The 19,330-nt window shown below is 39.0% G+C and overlaps 1 protein-coding gene across 2 annotated transcripts in view; it reads left to right on the top strand.

The window, feature by feature from the left end:
• The window catches only part of PDGFD (platelet derived growth factor D), a 265,934-nt gene that overhangs the window by 224,872 nt on the left and 21,732 nt on the right, over positions 1–19,330 (top strand). For both annotated transcript variants that reach the window (XM_020900382.2, XM_020900380.2), the window contains exons 4-5: positions 4,526–4,588; positions 11,356–11,554. In XM_020900382.2, the coding sequence (XP_020756041.2) occupies positions 4,526–4,588; positions 11,356–11,554 (262 nt within the window). The remainder of the gene's footprint in view (positions 1–4,525; positions 4,589–11,355; positions 11,555–19,330) is intronic.

Below are 19,330 nucleotides of genomic sequence, written 5' to 3'. Positions count from 1 at the left end.
CTGGTGCAGCCAGTATGGAAAACAGTATGGAAAATTAAAAATAGAACTACCATATGATCTAGGAATCCCACTTCTGGATATACATCCAAAGGAAATGAAATCTCTATATTGAAGAAATATCTGCATTCCCACATTCACTGCATTATTCACAATAGCCAAGATATGAAAGCAATATAAGTGTCCATTGATAGATGAATGGATAAAGAAAATATGATATATATCCAAATTATATATGTTTGTAATATATATCATATATATTTTACATTATATTTATACATATTTATTCAAACAGAATAAAGAAGGAAATCCTGCATTCTGACAATATGGATGACCCTTAAGATCATTATCCTGTGTGAACTAAGTAATCAGACAAAAAAAAGACAAAAACTATATGATCTCACTTATATGTGGAATCATTTAGGAAACAAAGCAAAACTCATACAGAAACAAAGTAGAATGGTGGTTGCTGGGGGCAGAAGGTTGGGGAAAATGTGAGATATGGATAACACACTTCTAGTAATAAGATTAGTAAGTTCTGAGGATCTAGTACACAGCCTGCTGACTGCTGTATTATGTACTTGAAAGTTGCTAAGAGAATATCTTAAATATTTGCACCACACATTCTCTTTCACACAGACACACACTTGTAATTATGTGAATGATGGATGTGTTAACCTTACTGTGGTAATTATTTCACATATATACATATCAAATTATCACATTATATACCCTAAACTTATACAGCATTTTATGTCAACTATTTCTCAAAAAGCTGGAAAAAAAGATAATTCCAGCTGCCTTATGTAATGCAGACTATAAGGAGGAAGGAAGAAGCATGAGATTTACTGGTATCTTGGATTTGGGAGATTATGGTGGAAGATATGAGAATTGTCCTAGGAGTACAGATTTAGAAAGTAAAATTGCTATTTCTTTCCCATGCTGAGATTCTCTTTTCAGGGGACAATTTGGAGGTTCTGTATTTTATTTTTGTAATGAATGTCATTCCGTTTTATAAGCTCATTTTAAATGTCATCCTTCTTATTTTATTTTAATACCAAAAGCATTTTGTATTGGGGTATAGACATTAACTGGGCTTCCCTGGTGGCTCAGATGGTAAAGAATCTGCCTGCAATGTGGAAGACCTGGGTTCGATCCCTGGGTTGGAATATCCCTGGAGGCGGGCATGGCAACCCACTCCATTATTCTTGCCTGGAGAATCCCCATGGACAGAGGAGCCTGGTGGGCTACAGTCCACGGGGTCGCAAAGAGATGGACACGACTGAGCGACTAAGCACATAGCCGGTTAGCAACGATGTGGCGTTCCAGGACAACAGCAAAGGGACTCAGCCGTACGCACACGTGGGTCCATTCTCCCAAATGCCATTTACAAATAATGGCAAACTTTTGAAATAACGTAAAAGAAAGTTGGTTTCTCTTAAATGTCTAATATTCACATTGCTAAGAGAAGATAAATTTATTAATATATTTTATATAGGTCTTAATGAAGCCCTTTATCATTTGTTCCTATTAAAATTTCTGACTGTAATTCTGAAGCCCAAATAGTGAAGAAGATAGTCTTCAATAAATGGTGCTGCAAAAACTAGATATTTAAATGCAAAAGAATGAAATTAGATTCCTATCTTACTCTACTTAATAGAATCTCTGTGTGTGTGTGTGTGTGTGTGTGTGTGTGTGTGTGTGTTTGTGTGTGTGTTCGGTCATGTCTAACTCTTTGTGGCCCCATGGACTGTAGCTCACCAGGTTCCTCTGCCCTTAGAATTTTCCAGGCAGGAATACTGGAGTAGGTTGCCATTTCCAACTCCAGGGGATCTTCCTGGCCCAGGGGTTGAGCCCACATCTCTTGTGTCTCCTGTATTGGCAGGCAGATTCTTCACCACTAGAGCCACTATGTAGAACCTACAATAGAAGACTTTCCTTTTGGACTCTGTTCCATTTTCTTCCCCCAGGCATACAATTACCCATGCTAGCTGCAATGATGTGAAAAATCACCACACAGTTTTTTACTGAGGAATGGGCTCTGATGGTCCAATCATTCCCAGAAGATGCCTGTATAATATAGAGCACACTGTCTCTCTGAGAATTGGTCTTCTAATACTGTAATTAAAATAAAGAGATTATCCTTCATATCCTTTTAGCATTCTAGATAATCCTAAGAGTTCTTTCCACTTCCAAAATTTTAAGACGGTTCCTCTTCTGATTTTCCTATGCCGTTGACACAATCCATTACTTATTTAGTTAATTACACAATGCTATATGTGTCAGCCATTTTTATGCTGATAATTTCCCAGTTTTATATCTCAAGTTCAGGATTCTCTCATGAGGTTGATTCTCATATAACAAATGGCTTCCTGAACATGTCTGGATGTTATATCAGTGCTACAAATACTTTATGTCCAACATGACTGATTCATTAACTTTCCCCATCAACTCGCTCCTTTTCCTGTATACTCTCTTCATATTGTGAGCAATATGTGAGCATATAGAGAGCATATATGAGCATATTGTGAGCATATAGAGAGCAATCATAGGTTGCTCTCTCTTTGATTGTCTTCTACTATACCATTCTAGCAAATAGCCATCTGCTTACTTGTCTACTTATCCGAGTCTATAACACTCAGGTCAAGTTACCTTCTTATGCAAAATTTTTCTAAACCCACTTCTTAGGCAAGAAGAATTTCTTACCACCTGTGGTATCTTGAGTTATCAGAGCACCTGCCTGGGTTTGTTCATCTGTTTATTTGTCTACATTTTGAACTCCTTGAGAAGAATTATAGATTCTTATTTCCTTGTGATTCTATGCTCAGCTTAGAATATATCATATTAGATTATTAACAAATATATCATGAATGAGTAAAAATGAAAATTCTCTGATCTGAAAATTACTCATGTCCCATTTTTTAATCTGAAATATATTCTCACACTAATTGCATCTCCAAGACAGGGAGAAGCCATTGGCTTTCTCGCTTATTTTGACTTGTTTACCAGTTTATGAAGACTCATATAAATGTTTACCTTCATTTGTTTGCACCCATCCTTCCATGATATATCAGTGTTCTTTCCATGTACATTCTGTCTTGCAGAGTGCAGAGATTTTTCTTTTTCCTCTCTTCCTTGAGATTGAGATTAAAATAATGATGCCCAGCCAGTTTTTAATAGATGTTCATTCCTGAACCCCACATTTGCCTTAGTTCCTTCTGGAAAATAACTAAAGTTTCTTCTATGTAGACACTTATATATAAACCAATTTTATCATCAGCAGTTAGCAAATACACTTCTAGCTCTTCAAAATGTTAATGGAATTTAGACATGATTCTTAGCTCTCATTCAGTAAGCATATACTTGGGTGAATAAGCTGTCAAATTTGAGTGGCTGAATTTTTCTCAGTGTCATCTTAAAATACCTCCTACTCCCTGATCAGGCTAGAAGAAATTAACCAAAGTGATTTATTTTAGCAGTGTCAAGAAATCATGTGTGACTTGTGAAAATGATAGAGTCAGCTTTCCTTCCCATTATGTTTTTGAAACTTACAGGTACTGGAATAATTAACAGACAAATCAGAAAGAACTTTGCCTTATAAGAGAAGTTTCTTTCTCTGAGGTCACCATTCCTTTAAGACTTTGAGTCTGCTCCTCACTTTCTTTCCTTGAGTGGGTAGTGCTTTGTCACTCCCACAGCCATTTCCTTCTTCCTGCCAGTCTTCCTGACATTTCTTGATAGAGTCAGGAATAGCTTTGTCAGTTAATTTATCTTTAAAAGGTCACAGATTATCATAGACTAGCTTGACAGAAATGAACAAAATACAGAACTTAGTTCAAACCAAGCAAACACTAACACTGATAATAATTATTATTAATCTTGATTAGGTTCTAGTTATAATTACATAATTAATGCAGTCAATCCTCAACATGGCCCTGTAATTTAAGCATCCTACGTCAGCCTTTTACAGGGCTTCCCAGGAGGCTCAGTGGTAAAGAATCCATCTGCCAGTGCAGGAGATGTGGGTTTGATCCCTGGGTTGGGAAGATCCCCTGGAGAAGGAAATGGCAGCCCACTCTAGTATTCCTGCCTGGAGAAGCCCCATGGACAGAGGAGCCTGGTGGATTACAGTCCGCAGGATCACAAAGAGTCAGGCATGACTGAGCGTAGCACGGCATGTCACAATGTAAAAGCACATTCCTTTTGCAGAGAGGAAGAGAAGGATTAGAGAGGAGAGGCCACGTGGCCAATGGATGACTGAGTTAAAATTTGAACTCCTGTCCTCACATTTTTTTTCATTTCACAAGTGTTTATAAGAATATGTGAATGCAATTGTCCATGTCTTGAATGACAAGGGCTCTTGAGGAGAGGTGCTTAAGGCAGATGGTGATCTGCTCAGCAGGCGTGTAGCCTGAATTCCCGTTGTCACATAGTTGGAAGAAGATTCAGATGGCTGAGATGAAACTGTGCATGTAATGAGTTGAACAGGGGTTTGCCTGACTCGCATGAATGTTTCTTTGCCTTCTAGGAAGATTTCCAACCTGCAGCAGCCTCAGAGACCAACTGGGAGTCAGTCACAAGCTCTATCTCAGTAAGTAATTTATTTTTCTGTTGCCTGCAAAAACAACTGATGGAGTAGTAGCTAAGGTCAATCCTGGGATGACTTTAGCTACATGAAGGATCTATGGCTTGATCCAAAGCCAGATCTCAAGCATGATGTGTTCTTCCACTTCTTTTAGGTTACAGTGGGCTATGTCAGATGCCCTTTTGCCTTCTCTTTCAGAAAGGTTTCCAGGAAATGTCAGTACCCATTGTAGGAACACAGGAGACAATGACTTAAATATTTATGAGTTTCAAAGCAGACATTCCAACTAAAGGACTATCCAACCATATAAAATATATGAAACAGGTCCAAGGCCCAAGCTCAAGTGGGGAATTTTGAAATAGTTTTTTGAATATTCCAGGGGAAGCTGTTAACCTTTCCATTTTCAATGGTCTTTTCATATGTGAAAAAGCCCCAGTGTTAATTGCAAGATAAAACTTAAGTGCAAGCCAGACTTGTGTTCTGTGTGTCTTAGAAATAAAACATAACTCACCCTGAAACTTAAAATGGTTTGTGCTCCATTTGTGTTCCTCCAAATTTAGTCATTTCTCAGTATTCTATCTACTTATCTACTTTGTACAGAAAGAGCAGGTTTTGTTTTCACCAATCCTGTGCATAGCACTTGTGTAGCAATAAACTAAAATATGATAAATACAGTTGTTCATTATTAAGATTAAGAGCACGGAGAAAAGTTGGCTATGATTCTAAAGTATGTTAGTGTGGCTGAGTCAACGTTGATTTCCCCCCCCCCTTGAAGTGATAGTCTATCTTTTGTTCTTGGGGGAATTTTTAAAAATATCCTGAGATGCCAGGATTTCCTCATCTATGGATTCTGTGACTCCTTAATTCACCAAGTGTGGCTTCTGGACTAGAATATGATCTGATGGAGATCAGCAAGGTCTCTAATGGTGATTTAACAAAAACTTTGTTCATCTCTGACAGTTGGGAATGCATGCTCTGAAATTAACTGGGTATAGGCAATTATTGTCAGGTATGAGAAAATTAAAATAATGCTGGGGTACTGGGGAGCTAAGAGACTAGGCAGGAGGTGTGGGCAGTTAGAGGCTGACTGACAGTTTAAAGTACATGCCAGTGGCAGCTTTTTCCACCAGGACTGAGTGTTCTGTTCTGTCAGGAGATGCTCTGGCTTCCCAAGTATCTTGTGCATGGTAGCTCAGGGTTGTCTCATCATTCCTTGCCCCAAGGGCAGAAATTAATAAGCTTGAAGTCCCCTTCTAACTCAGGTTAGCCCAGGTCCTCTTAAAGAGAAGGATCATCCCGTCCATTTGGTGCATTTGTGCAAGCTCAGCCTTATGTCTAAATCCACTGGAAACTCTTCCAGATTGAGTTTAAGTCCAGGTTCTGCTGAGTCCTCTTGGACGATGAGGGAGACCTCACTTCTTTCCTCAGCATTCTGATTTTCAAGAACCTTCTGAAGCAGGAGCAAGAGCCCTTGGATCTCCCATTAACTTCTATGTAAACCATTCTTTGCTTCTGTTGAGACTGGTTTACAGTTTTCAGAGCATTTTTTTTTTTTACAAATTTTTCTCATTTTAAAGTAATTCACTTAGCTTTTAGTTTGATTTTTATGAATGTATAACAAAATCTGAATGAGATCCAATTTATAAAGCCATTGAAAGAAGCACAATCAACTAGTATTTCCCTCAAAAATAGTTTTGAAATAATTGCCTTAGAAACAAAAATGTTCTCCTTTGTTGAGTAGGTGACCTAGTCAGTCATAAGTATTTTCTTAACCATCACTAGTGTGTTAGTCACTCAGTCATGTCTGACTCTTTGTGACCCCATGGACTGTAGCCCACCAGGCTCCTCTGTCCATGGAATTCTCCAGGCAACAGTATTGGAGTGGGTAGCCATTCTCTTCTCCAGGGGATCTTCCCAACCCAAGGGATCAAATTCAGGTCTCCTGCATTGCAGATTCTTTATCATCTGAACCACCAGAGAATCCCCAACCATCATTAGTATTTCAAGTCAAAACTTGAAAAGAGCAGCAAAATTCATATACAAAGTCACTTTTAAATTGTACCTATAGTTTGTATTTGCTCTTCAAACTAATATTAGAAGGGCTTAGATTCCCCCCTCATCTTCAAGGACTAAGAGCACCTCTTGGAGAGATGTCTGAATACACACTATACCTTAGGTACTATTAAGGTAAGCCCAGGAAGCTCCTTGCCAGGAGTTTCCCAGAATCATTTAGGTAGCTTTGCTTGCGGTTGAATGGCTTGATTGATGTACCTGCTTTTGTCTCAAAAAAGAGGGAAAAATGTAATCTCAAAGCTTTCTTATGGTATCATGCACCTAACTTTGGCCAGTTAATTTTGATTTTGTGGATCTCAGACCACATTATTGTGATACAAAGCTAATTGTAAATCGTGTGGTCAGTAAGAGCCAAGTAGACTGTAGATCCAGACAATACAAAGTTGAGTGGGAATTTGGACTTGTGTTGCTGAATCATAAATTTAGCTGCCTTAATCACAGTGTACCAAGAGGGTTGTGAAAGACAGAAGTAATGTGCCTTAATCAGGGTTCAGCTTCTATAAGCCATACACACACAAACACAAACACACTCCTAGATTAAAGAGCTGGGCTGGTACCTTCACCAATCTATCTCATGTCTCACACTTTACACTCCAAACCCCATCTGTCACTTACTCCCTTTCCATACAGGGTGTATTTGAATTACAATAAATTATACCAATAGTAGGTGTTTATGCTCTTATACAAACTCTTAACAATATTACATAGGAATATTGCATAGGACCAACCTGGCATGTTAGGTCCATGAATCAAGGTAAACTGGAAGTAGTCAAGCAGGTGATGGCAAGAGTGAACATCAACATTTAGGAAGCAGTGAACTGGACTGGAATGGACTGGAATGGATGAATTTAACTCAGATGACCTTTATATCTACTACTATGGGCAAGAATCCCTTAGAAGAAATGGAGTAGCCCTCAGAGTCAACAAAAGAGTCTGAAATGCACTGCTTGGATGCAATCTCAAAAATGACAGAATGACCTCTGTTGGTTTCCAAAGTAAGCCATTCAATATCACAGTAATCCAAGTCTGTGCCCCAACCAGTAATGCTGAAAAAACTGACATTGAATGGTTCTATGAAGACCTACAAGATCTTCTAGAACTAACACCCAAAAATAGATGTCCTTTTCATTATAGGGGACTGGGATGCAAATGTAGGTAGTCAAGAGATACCTGAAGTAACAGACAAATTTAGCCTTGGAGAACAGAATGAAGCAGGGCAAAGGCTAATAGTTTTGCCACGAGAACTCACTGGTAATATCAAATACTTTCCAACAACACAAGAGAAGACTCTACACATGAACATTACCAGATGGTCAATATTGAAATCAGATTGATTATATTCTTTGCAGCCAAAGATGGAGAAGCTCTATAGAGTCAGCAAAAACATGACCAAGAGCTGACTGTGGCTCAGATCATGAACTCCTTATTGCAAAACTCAGACTTAAATTGAAGAAAGTAGGGAAAACCACTAGGCCATCCAGGTATGGCCTAAATCAAATCCCTTATGATTATAAAGTGGAAGTGACAAACAGATTCAAGGGATTAGACCTGATAGACAGACTGTCTAAAGAACTATGGGCAGAGGTTTGTGACATTGTACAGGCGGCAGGGATCAAGACCATCCTCAAGAAAAAGAAATGCAAGAAGGCAACATGGTTGCCTGAGGAGTCCTTACAAATAGCTGAGAAAGGAAGAGAAGCTAAAGGCAAAGGAGAAAAGGAAAGATATACCCACCTGAATGCAGAGCTCCAAAGAAGAGCAAGGAGAGATAAGAAAGCCTTCCTCAGTGAACAATGCAAAGAAATAGAGGAAAACAATAGAATGGGAAAGACTGGAGATCTCTTCAAGAAAATTAGAGATACCAAGGGAATATTTCATTTATTGATGGGCACAATAAAGGACCAGAAATAGTGTGAACCTAACAGAATCAGAAGATATTAAGAAGAGGTGGCAAGATTACACAGAAGTTTACAAAGAAGATCTTCATGACCCAGATAATCTTGATGGTATGATCCCTCACCTAGAACCAGACATCCTGGAATGTGAAGTCAAGTGGGCCTTAGAAAGCATCACTACGAAAAGAGCTAGTGGAGGTGTGGAATTTAAGTTGAGCTATTTCAAATCCTGAAAGATGATGCTGTGAAAGTGCTGCACTCAATATGCCAGCAAATTTGGAAAACTCAGCAGTGGCCACAGGACTGGGAAATGTCAGTTTTCATTCCAATCCCAAAGAAAGGCAATGCCAAAGAATGCTCAAACTACCACACAATTGCGCTCATCTCACATGCTAGCAAAGTAATGCTCAAAATTCTCCAAGCCAGGCTTCAGCAATACATAAACTGAGAACTTACATATGTTCAAGATGAATTTAGAAAAGGCAGAGGAACCAGAGATCAAATTGCCAACATCCTCTGGATCATCGATAAACCAAGAGAGTTTCAAAACAACATCTACTTCTGCTTTATTGACTATGCTAAAGCCTTTGACTGTGTGGATCACAATAAACTGTGGAAAATTCTTAAAGAGATGGGAATACTAGACCACCTTATCTGCCTCCTGAGAAATCTGTGTGCAGGTCAGGAAGCAACAGTTAGAACTGGACATGGAACAACAGCCTGGTTTCAAATTGGGAAAGGAGTACGTCAAGGCTGTATATTGTCACCCTGCTTATTTAACTTAGATGTAGAATACATCATGAGAAATGCTGTGCGGGATGAAGCACAAACTGGAATCAAGATTGCGGGGAGAAGTATCAATAACCTCAGATATGCAGATGACACCACCCTTATGGCAGAAAATGAAGAAGAACTAAAGAGCCTCTTGATGAAAGTGAAAGAGGAGAGTGAAAAAGTTGGCTTAAAGCTCATCATTCAGAAAACTAAGATCATGGCATCCTGTCCCATTCATGGCAAATAGATGCGTAAACAATGGAAACAATGACAGATTTTGTTTTGGGGGGCTCCAAAATCACTGCACATGGTGACTGCAGCCTTGAAATTAAAAGACACTTGCTCCTTGGAAGAAAAGCTATGACAAATCTAGACAGCATATTAAAAAGCAGAGACATTATTTTGTCAACAAATGTCCATCTAGTCAAGGCTATTGTTTTTCCAGTAGTCATGTGTGGATGTGAGAGTTAGACTATAAAGAAAGATCAGTGCTGAAGAATTGATTTTTTTGAACTGTGATGTTGGAGAAGACTCTTTAGAGTCTCTTGGACTACAAGGAGATCCAACCAGTCCATCCTAAAATAGTCCTGAATAGTCATTGGAAGGACTGATGCTGAAGCTGAAATTCCAATAGTTTGGCCACCTGATGCAAAGAACTGACTGATTGGAAAAGACCCCGATTCTGGGAAAGATTGAAGGTGGGATGTGATGGGGACGACAGAGGATGAAATGGTTGGATGGCATCACCAACTCAATGGACATGAGTTTGAGTAAGATCCCAGAGTTGGTGATGGACAGGGAAGCCTGGCATGCTCCAGTCCATGGGGTTGCAGAGAGTCGGACATGACTGAGTGAATGAACTAAACTGAAAACCTCTTAATTTTGCTAAAAGCAGATAGTTCCCCCAAGAGTAAGTGTCTTTTGCTCTTGATTTGTTAAAAAGTAAAAGCATTCACCTGAAAGTTTGCAAATAATTGTGGGCCTTGCTGTGTGGGACTCTATAATGCACATGCATATTATTTCTCATTAGGAATGCAGCTAAGTTTCAGAAATCTAAGTTTTCATTAATTTTTATTTTCCTATAGAGATATGAGGCACTTGCCCATGGAGGATATTATTTGTTTAGCAATTTCTTTAAAGACATTTAGAAAACATTGGAGACTATGTGTTTTCCATTCCCTTGTTAATGGGTCATGAATTTTTACAGAGATGTCTGACTCATGGCTCATTTACCTCTAGTTTGTACAAGGGCTAGTGAAGTAAGTGCTTAGAAATTTATATGGGAATATATTCCATGGCAAAATGCATAATCCCTTCCAGACTTTCTATGATGTTATCCCACTTAAAGAGTATTCCTGAGAATGTTTTAATGGCAACAGGGATCCCTAGCAACTATAGCAGTTAAAATGCACACACACACTATACACACACATACACACCCAAGTGAATCTTCCAGTCTTAAGTCAAGGTCACCAGTTTCATGGCTTATTATTCTTGTTGACAATGAGTTGCTTAAAATACCAAATTTTATCAAGATGTTTCCAGAGTAAATTTCAACACTGCTCAGAGAACATCTATTGTGCTCTGTGAGCTATAAAGAGGGGGCATGAGGCTAAGCACAGGAGATGAAATGGATTACTCACAGTTTGCATGGAAGATAAAAGGAGTTCATAATTTACCTATTACCATCATTTGTTGATATGTATATGATGATTTGGGACTTTGAACCAAGAAATTTAATGACTTATTTTGATATTTCCATTTATCTGGTATCATTTTTAATAATTACAGTTCAGATGAGCTGGGTATTTTATGATCTTCCTGTTTTTGATTTGCAATAAAGCAAATGACTATGATTCACCAAGTAATTATTTAGGAATATGGCAAGACTATGGCATAGGGGCTTAGCATGGTATTTATATACGTGATGTCTTATAATTGGAAGTCTGTGTTCCTTCCATAAGGTTGTGTGACTTGTATTTCATAGCAATGCACTTTTTCTGAGTACACTGAGCTGTATGTCACTCTTAGGGGGTATCCTATCACTCTCCATCAGTAACGGACCCCACTCTCACTGCGGATGCTCTGGACAAAACGATTGCAGAATTTGATACTGTGGAAGAGCTGCTCAAGCACTTCAATCCAGAATCATGGCAAGAAGATCTTGAGAATCTGTATTTGGATACCCCTCATCATCGAGGCAGATCATATCATGACAGGAAGTCAAAAGGTAAGAAACAGATCGGTTCTTCATAAGCAGATACAAGTGCTAATAGTAACAAGTAAGAATTTGCAATGCAATATATTTAATACACTTAAATCAGATGAGTACTGTTAGCCCATTCTTATTTATCTTTTCACAGAACTTTCAAATGATATTCTGTGTTTTGCCCAAACTGTGTTGTTTGTATGGGACTAAGAAAGACTTGAGTCAGTCGAAGTTTGGAGCTAGAAAAGACCTTATAAAATCATCTGGATTGACTTTGTGCTTCTTGGCAAACAAGGCATTTGTAGTCCCACCACAAATAGTAGAGGTGACCAAAGTCAGGGGAGCTGGATAACTCTCCAGGGGCTGCATGCAATGGAGAAGAAAGGGGAATCCTGGTCTCTTGCCTCCAATGGCAGTGCGTGTATAACAGTCCACTGTGCCTCTCTGATGGATGTGAGTGTTGAATTAGCCCAGGACTCAGTCAGTGTTCGCAGGAGAGGCTCCTGGTAAAGCAGTGGTCAAATCTCTGGAAGATTCCAACTCTACTCATTCAGTGTCCATTCCAAAAAATTTGATAAGGTCCTACCATAGGCTTGGCATCCTTGGTAGGTCATAGGATGTAAAGGTCCCAAGAAAGAAACAAAGATCTGGGATATTTTGCACAAGTGTGAGGGTACACATTCAGTTGGAAGGTTCAGAAAAACACAGTGAAGGGAGGAGAAAAGAATATTCAGGCAGAGTTAAAACATCAAGAGTTAAAACCATAATACTTAAACTCTTAAAAAATGGGATGCTGCATCTGGGTAATATGATTTTAGGATGTGAGTGTTTATTTGAATGTTTAACTCAAATTAATAGAGAAATAATTTGTAATTACCCTTATTGAATAAAAGTATAATTTCTAGTCTGTTATGTTCTTGCTTCATTTGATAAGATTTGTTGTTAACATTTTCTTTGGAAGTCTTATAAGGCTGACTTGCATCACAGATATAAAGATATTTAATACAGTATAGCCTGTTTCTTATACTTTGTAATAACAGAGGTCATTTTAAAGAGAAGGGATAGGCTGCCCACTCCAGTATTCCTTGGCTTCCCTGGTGGCTCAGATGGTAAAGAATCCACCTACAGTGCGGGAGACGTGGGTTCGATTCCTGGGTTGGGAAGATCCCCTGGAGAAGGGAAAGGCTACCCACTCCAGTATTCTGGCCTGGAGAATTCCATGTACAGAGGAGCCTAGCAGGCCACAGTCCATGGGGTTGCAAAGAGTGGGACACGACTGAGCGCCTTTCACTTTCAGGAATTGTGAACCTGGGCCCTTTTACAGATAATGTTTGTGTTGGTAAGGGCAATCTGTTAGAACATGTAGGCTGAAACGACTAATTAGTTAACTCCTGCCTAAATCTGCTACTTATGGCTTAGGTCATAATCTTATGTACTTAAATTGCACAGCTAAGTGGGGACAACAGAGTCACTGGTGGCCCTGATGTTATGGAGATATGCCGCATGCCTGTATGAGTGCTAAGTCACTTTAGTCGTGTCCAACTCTGCAACGCTATGGACTGTAGCCCACCAGGCTCCTCTGTCCATGGGATTCTCCAGGCAAGAATACTGCAGCGAGTTGCCATTTCCTTCTCCAGGGGATCTTCCCGACTCAGGGATGTAACCCAAGTCTCTTGCATCTCCTTCATTGGCAGGCAAGTTCTTTACCACTAGCGCCACCTAGGATGTTGCATGCAGGACAGTGTAACTCTCAAATCAAATTTCCTCAGCACTCACTTTGTATCCAACTCAAAAAAGAAAATGTTGTTTTATAAGGCATTGCTGTCTTTGGATCTCTACTAGGTCAACTTGATGGAGAAGGAAATGGCAACCCACTCCAGTGTTCTTGCCTGGAGAATCCCAGGGATGGGGGAGACTGGTGGGCTGCAGTCTGTGGGGTCGCACAGAGTCGGACATGACTGAAGCAACTTAGTAGCAGCAGCAGGTCAACTGGAAAGAAAATAAAATATTCACGATGCTTTGATAACCCCAGAAAAAAAAATATTAAAATGGCATTGGACAAAGAAATGTTAAAACTTGACTATGTCTTCAAGTATCTTAACCATGACAGCTATTTGAAAGTCAGCCCTACTTGACACCTACTTTTTTGAAATACTAAAATTTAAAAATCACCTAAATTCATTACTTATTTTTCCCCAGATATTATGTTGAGTTAGAGGCAAGGCATCTTGGTTCAAATCCTAACCCTGCCACTTAAAAGTTTTGTGGTTATTTTCAGCTCGTCACTGGTTCTTCCTGAGCCTTAGTTTCCTCACTGGCAGTGTGGGTATGATAATACCTGCTTTCAGGGATTGTTAGCGGTGCCATCCAGAGCACCTGACACATAGTACTTGCCAAGAGACATTAGCCAGCCGTGGCTACTGTGATTCTGAAGTGACCGCTTCACTTCCTTTATGGAGCCCTTACTGTCCATTGTTGTCTCTCTGTGAAGCCCGCCACTCCAGACTTCTCAAGTGTGGAGTACTTGAGATGCTACAGCATTTATTTGTCCTACTACTGCATTGCTGTTGTATCTCTGTACTTTCTCTAAGGGGGCTTCCCTGGTGACTCAGATGGTTTAAAAAAAAAAAAAAAAATCTGCCTGCAATGCAGGAGACCTGGTTTGATCCCTCGGTTGAGAAGGTCCCCTGGGGAAGGGAATGGCAACCCACTCCAGTATTCTTACCTGGAGAATCCCCATGGACAGAGGAGGCTGGCTGGCTACAGTCCATGGGGTCGCTAAGAGTTAGATATGACTGAGCAATGTGAGATTGTAGGACCTGAGTGTATCAACTGGGGCTGAATGTTAAGTCACCTGGGGAGCTTTAACAAAATACAGGTGCCTGGTGCTGTCACAGTCACACGGACTCAGAAACTCTGAGGGCGAACCTGGGGCATTGATATTATTTTAAGGCTCCTAGGAGATTGAGAAGATCCCCTGGAGAAGGGAAAGGCTACCCACTCCAGTATTCTGGCCTAGAGAATTCCATGGACTATAGTCCATGGGGTCGCAAAGAGTCGGACCCAACTGAGCAACTTTCACTTTCAGGAGATTGAGACCAATCCTCAGAGGCACTCAGGGTTGAGGGATTGTTCATCCTCTATCTTTAGTAAATTGGTATGATCTCTGACACATGGGAAAAGACCCTGATGATGGGAAATATTGAGAGCGGGAGAAGAAGGGAGTGACAGAGGACAAGATAGTTGGTGATTACATCACTGATGTAATGGACATAACTTTGAGCAAGCTCTCATTCTCATCAGGGAAGCCTGATGTGCTGCAGTCAATGGGCTTGCAGAGTCAGACATGACTTGGTGACTGAACATCTGTAGCAACTGATACCTTTTAGCTGCTCAATTAACATTTGTGAAATTGGAGATATTAATAATTTGGTGTATTTCTAAAGTTTATATAAACCCACCCCATAGAGTTAGGCTTGAGCCTTTATTAAGAATGCCTTTGGTTACTGAAATAACCTTGCTAGAGTATTCAAGGCGACATTCTGCTGATTTCTGACAGAGTAAATATCTATCTCCCCTGTTGGCTTAGATCCCATTTCTCGATGTCTTATTTGAAATGGCCCTAAGGCAGATCTGTACCCTTTCATTGAACACTGGCAAGTCACCGTTGTCTCTACACTTGTATAACTGCGCTGGTTTAATTGTTTATCATTCCCCTGATGCTGAACCACCTGCGTGTATCACCAAAGCAAAGGAAGTCACATTTAATATTGCAGCTGTTCTTGTCAGCTTTTGCAACTTAAAAATATAAATCCATGGTTTTTATCCTGATGTATAAGAAATGGGTAGTGAATAAAAGAGTGAAAACCAAAAAACAGTTATAGATGATGGAGGTCCATTAGGTGTCAAATAAAATATGAACTTCATAGGATTTCTAAAACGTTTTCTACTACCAGTATTTGTTGCTGCTGTTTAGTCGCTGAGTCATGTCTGACTCTTTGTGGCCCCCTGAACTTTAGCCTGCCTGGCTCCTCTGTCCATGGGATTTCCCAGGCAAGAATGCTGGAGTGGGTTGCCATTCCCTTCTCCATGGGCTCTTCCTGACCCCGGGATTGAACCTGCATCTGCTGTATTGGCAGGCTGATTCTTTACCACTGAACCACCTGGGAAGCCCCTATAATAAACTTGTAATGATGATGTGTAGAAACAAACTTGTCATTTGTGAATATCTATTGAGCATCCTTTTTTCTGATTTGCCCAGACTGATCAAAAGTGGAATTTTTCATGATATCAAAGAACAAGATTCCAAAATTGAATGTGAATATATAGATCACAAAATTTTATAAACACTAAAATAAAATACAAATACACTAGGTGAAGTACTTAAATAGTATAAAAGAGTTAATATATTTAAATTAAATTTTACGCTTTGCTTCTACTGTTATTTGAAGGGAGATGAGGTGACAGTGATGTTTTATTTCTCCTTAAGAAGAGACTTGAAAATGGTAAGTATGAGGATATTAAAAGTTTAGAGAGAAGAGAGAGGGAAAGGAAACATAACACTGCCAAGTACTGAAGCCAGAATTTCAGCTAGAATTTCACTTTTTTTCAAATTCACAAGTAATAGATAAGCAAAAACTTTGTAAAAGCTTCTGGACTGATGATATTAGGACAAGTTAGTATATCCAACTTTCAGTTTCCTAGGGGGTAATGGAGAAAAGGGTAGCATGGATAATTGAAATCTATAGATAACTGCATTTCCAAAACCCAATTTTGGCCAATAATTTCAACCTTAAAGCTGCTCAAAATTTTAAAATAAGTAATTTGAAATTCAAGTTGCATTTATTTCTTCTGATGAACATGCTGATAACAGCAAATTTGCACATGATTAGGTAAAAAATTATATGGATGTTCTACAAACCGTGTAATTACTTTCTGAATCCTTGCATGACCACTATGTGCCTATGCCTGTGTTCAGTCACGAAGCCATGTTCAACTTCTTGTGACCCCATCGACTGTAGCCCGCCAGGCTCCTCTGTTCATGGGATTCTCCAGGCAAGAATACTGGAGTGGGTTGCCATTTTCTTCTCCAGGGGACCTTCCCAACTCAGGGATCAACCCATATCTCCTTCATTGGCAGGTGGATTCTTCACCACTGAGCCACCAGGGAAGTCAAGGAAGCATGACCACTGAAGTTAGCAGAAATTATACTATGACTCCTTGAAAAAAAAAAGTCCTTTGAATTTATGGGCAGTGTGTATTTACTCAAGTATATAGCACAAAATCTGACATCTCAACATGGAAAAACTGTTGGTCTTAAACTCTACTAGACTGGGCATTGAGAAGTGACTTATGGGAATTAACAATGTGAGATCCATTTTTTTTTTTACTTATTCCAGGAGAGCATGACTTTCCTGAATTATGGTGTGTTTGTGTGGCTGAGCTGGTAAAGAATCCGCCTGCAGTGTGGGAGACCTGGGTTCAATCCCCGGATTGGGAAGATCCCCTAGAGAAGGAAAATATTTTGGCCTGAAGAATCTCATGAACTGTGTAGTCCATGAGGTCGCGAAGAGTCAGGCATGACAGGAAATTTCACTTTCGCTTTTGCCATAGAAAACCCAATAGTAATAAGGAAACCTGTTTTCATAGTTTGTGTTGTGATTGAAATATGGATATAATTGTTGAGGTGTTCCAACTTAGTAGTCTGAGCAACAATAATGCTTGACAAAAATACATTTTCCCCAAAGATTTGCCATTTATTGATACATGAGCTAAATTTGATGTGCACTCCTCTTTAAAAATCAGTAAGTTAATATTGAGTGCATCAAGCATACTAATATTAAATTGATTCCAGAAGACAGAGTTTGAAATACATGATTTTCACAGATTCTAAATGGTTAGATGTTTTAACTCTGGGACAGTCAGCAACCCATTCCCCGGGATCTTATATCAATTCTGTGATTTCTTACATGATGTTATTTTTCTATAATATCTAAAACACTCTTTAATATTAAAACAATTTATTGGTAAATAACTGGCATAAGAAGCTGAGGATTAAATTAAATAAATATGTTTCATATAAAATGTTAGAACTGGCTCTGAATTCTTTTAGATGCAAATATCTTTCATTTTTAAATTAGTCACTTAGTGTTGTTTTTTGTCATGCCCTTGCATACTAACTAGAAAGAGGTTACTTGCTCTTTCAAAAATGATTTAGAATGTAGGAAATAATTTCAGTGTATTAAGATAGGAACGTTATTTTAGAAATGAGCTAGTCAATGTAAATCAAATGCTTACAACTTTCTATTTGCCTATTTGATATCTGAGTAAGAATTTGCAGAAAGTCCTTGACTCAATGGATGAATTGGGTAAGGCAGTCTTAAGATATCATTCTTCTGCAACTATCCATAGGTAAATTAAACAGGAGTACAAGAGACATTAAGTCAAATGGATTTTTCTAATTTCTTATGTTCAGTAAGGGCTAACTTCTTTGGGTTTCCAGAACAATGTGGTATGTACCAAGTAAAAGCTTTTTTGTGTTTTATCAATGTTAAAATTGTTTACCATAAATTTGATAGAAATAGAGCAAAAAGAAAGACTGTGGTAGTGGGAAGAGCACAGACTTTGGAGTCAAGTACATTTACAATAAAATCCTAAATCAGTTCCTGATAGTGGCCTTAGAGACCTTGGCATTTAGGAAAATAGCTAATTGCAACCCCTTTGCAAAGTTGTATTAAGCTTAATAATAGCAGAGCATCCAGCCCCTAGTAGGCCCTCAATAAATGCTGGCTACTATTATTATTTGAATACAAAACTCTGCATAGAACCAAGGCATTTCTGTGGACCCTGTTGTCTTCCCTGGATCGCTTTAAAAGTCTGGAGAGCCTCCTATGGAACTATCCAAAAATTGTCATATTTAAGTATCTGTATAATCAGTACAATCATAAAAATTTTATAAAATAAATTCCAAGTACTCAACTTTTCTATGACACTATTTACTGAGAAATTTCTGGCACCATTTTGCTTTTAAGATGTTTCCTTTTTTTTCCATTTATTTTTATTAGTTGGAGGCTAATTACTTTACCATATTGTAGTGTTTTTTGCCATACATTGACATGAATCAGCCATGGATTTTCATGTGTTGCCCATCCCAATCCCCCCTCCCTCATCCCTCTCCATCCCATCCCTCTGGGTCTTCCCAGCGCACCAGTCCTGAGCACTTGTCTCGTGCATCCAACCTGGGCTGGTGGTCTGTTTCACCCTTGATAGTATACTTGTTTCAATGCTGTTCTCTCAGAACATCCCACCCTCACCTTCTCCCACAGAGTCTAAATACACTATGGAATATTACTCAGCCATTAAAAAGAATTCATTTGAATCAGTTCTAATAAGATGGATGAAACTGGAGCCCATTATACAGAGTGAAGTAAGCCAGAAAGATAAAGACCAATACAGTATACTAATGCATATATATGGAATTTAAAAAGATGGTAACCATAACTCTATGCAAAACAGAAAAGATGTTCCCTTTTTAAAGCTTGGTTTTTAGGCCTTAGCCACTCTTTATAACCCATATGATTTGTAAGTATCCAGGTGCCCTACTCACTCAGTTTGCCTGCAAGCATTAATAAAAACCACATTGTCTTATATAGTGCTGTATGCATCTACGAGGGCACACACATAAAAGTTTGAAGAAAAGCTCAGCATAGGATCAAGGGCTTTTTTTGCTCATTTATTCTCTTAGTGCCAGTGCAATCTCTGCTTTTCTCTGATAATGGTTGTCTATCTTTGTGGATA

Source organism: Odocoileus virginianus, chromosome 10 (assembly GCF_023699985.2).
Source record: "Odocoileus virginianus isolate 20LAN1187 ecotype Illinois chromosome 10, Ovbor_1.2, whole genome shotgun sequence".
In the NCBI taxonomy this organism is placed as follows: domain Eukaryota; kingdom Metazoa; phylum Chordata; class Mammalia; order Artiodactyla; family Cervidae; genus Odocoileus; species Odocoileus virginianus.
This window is presented reverse-complemented; position numbering and strand designations above follow the sequence as displayed.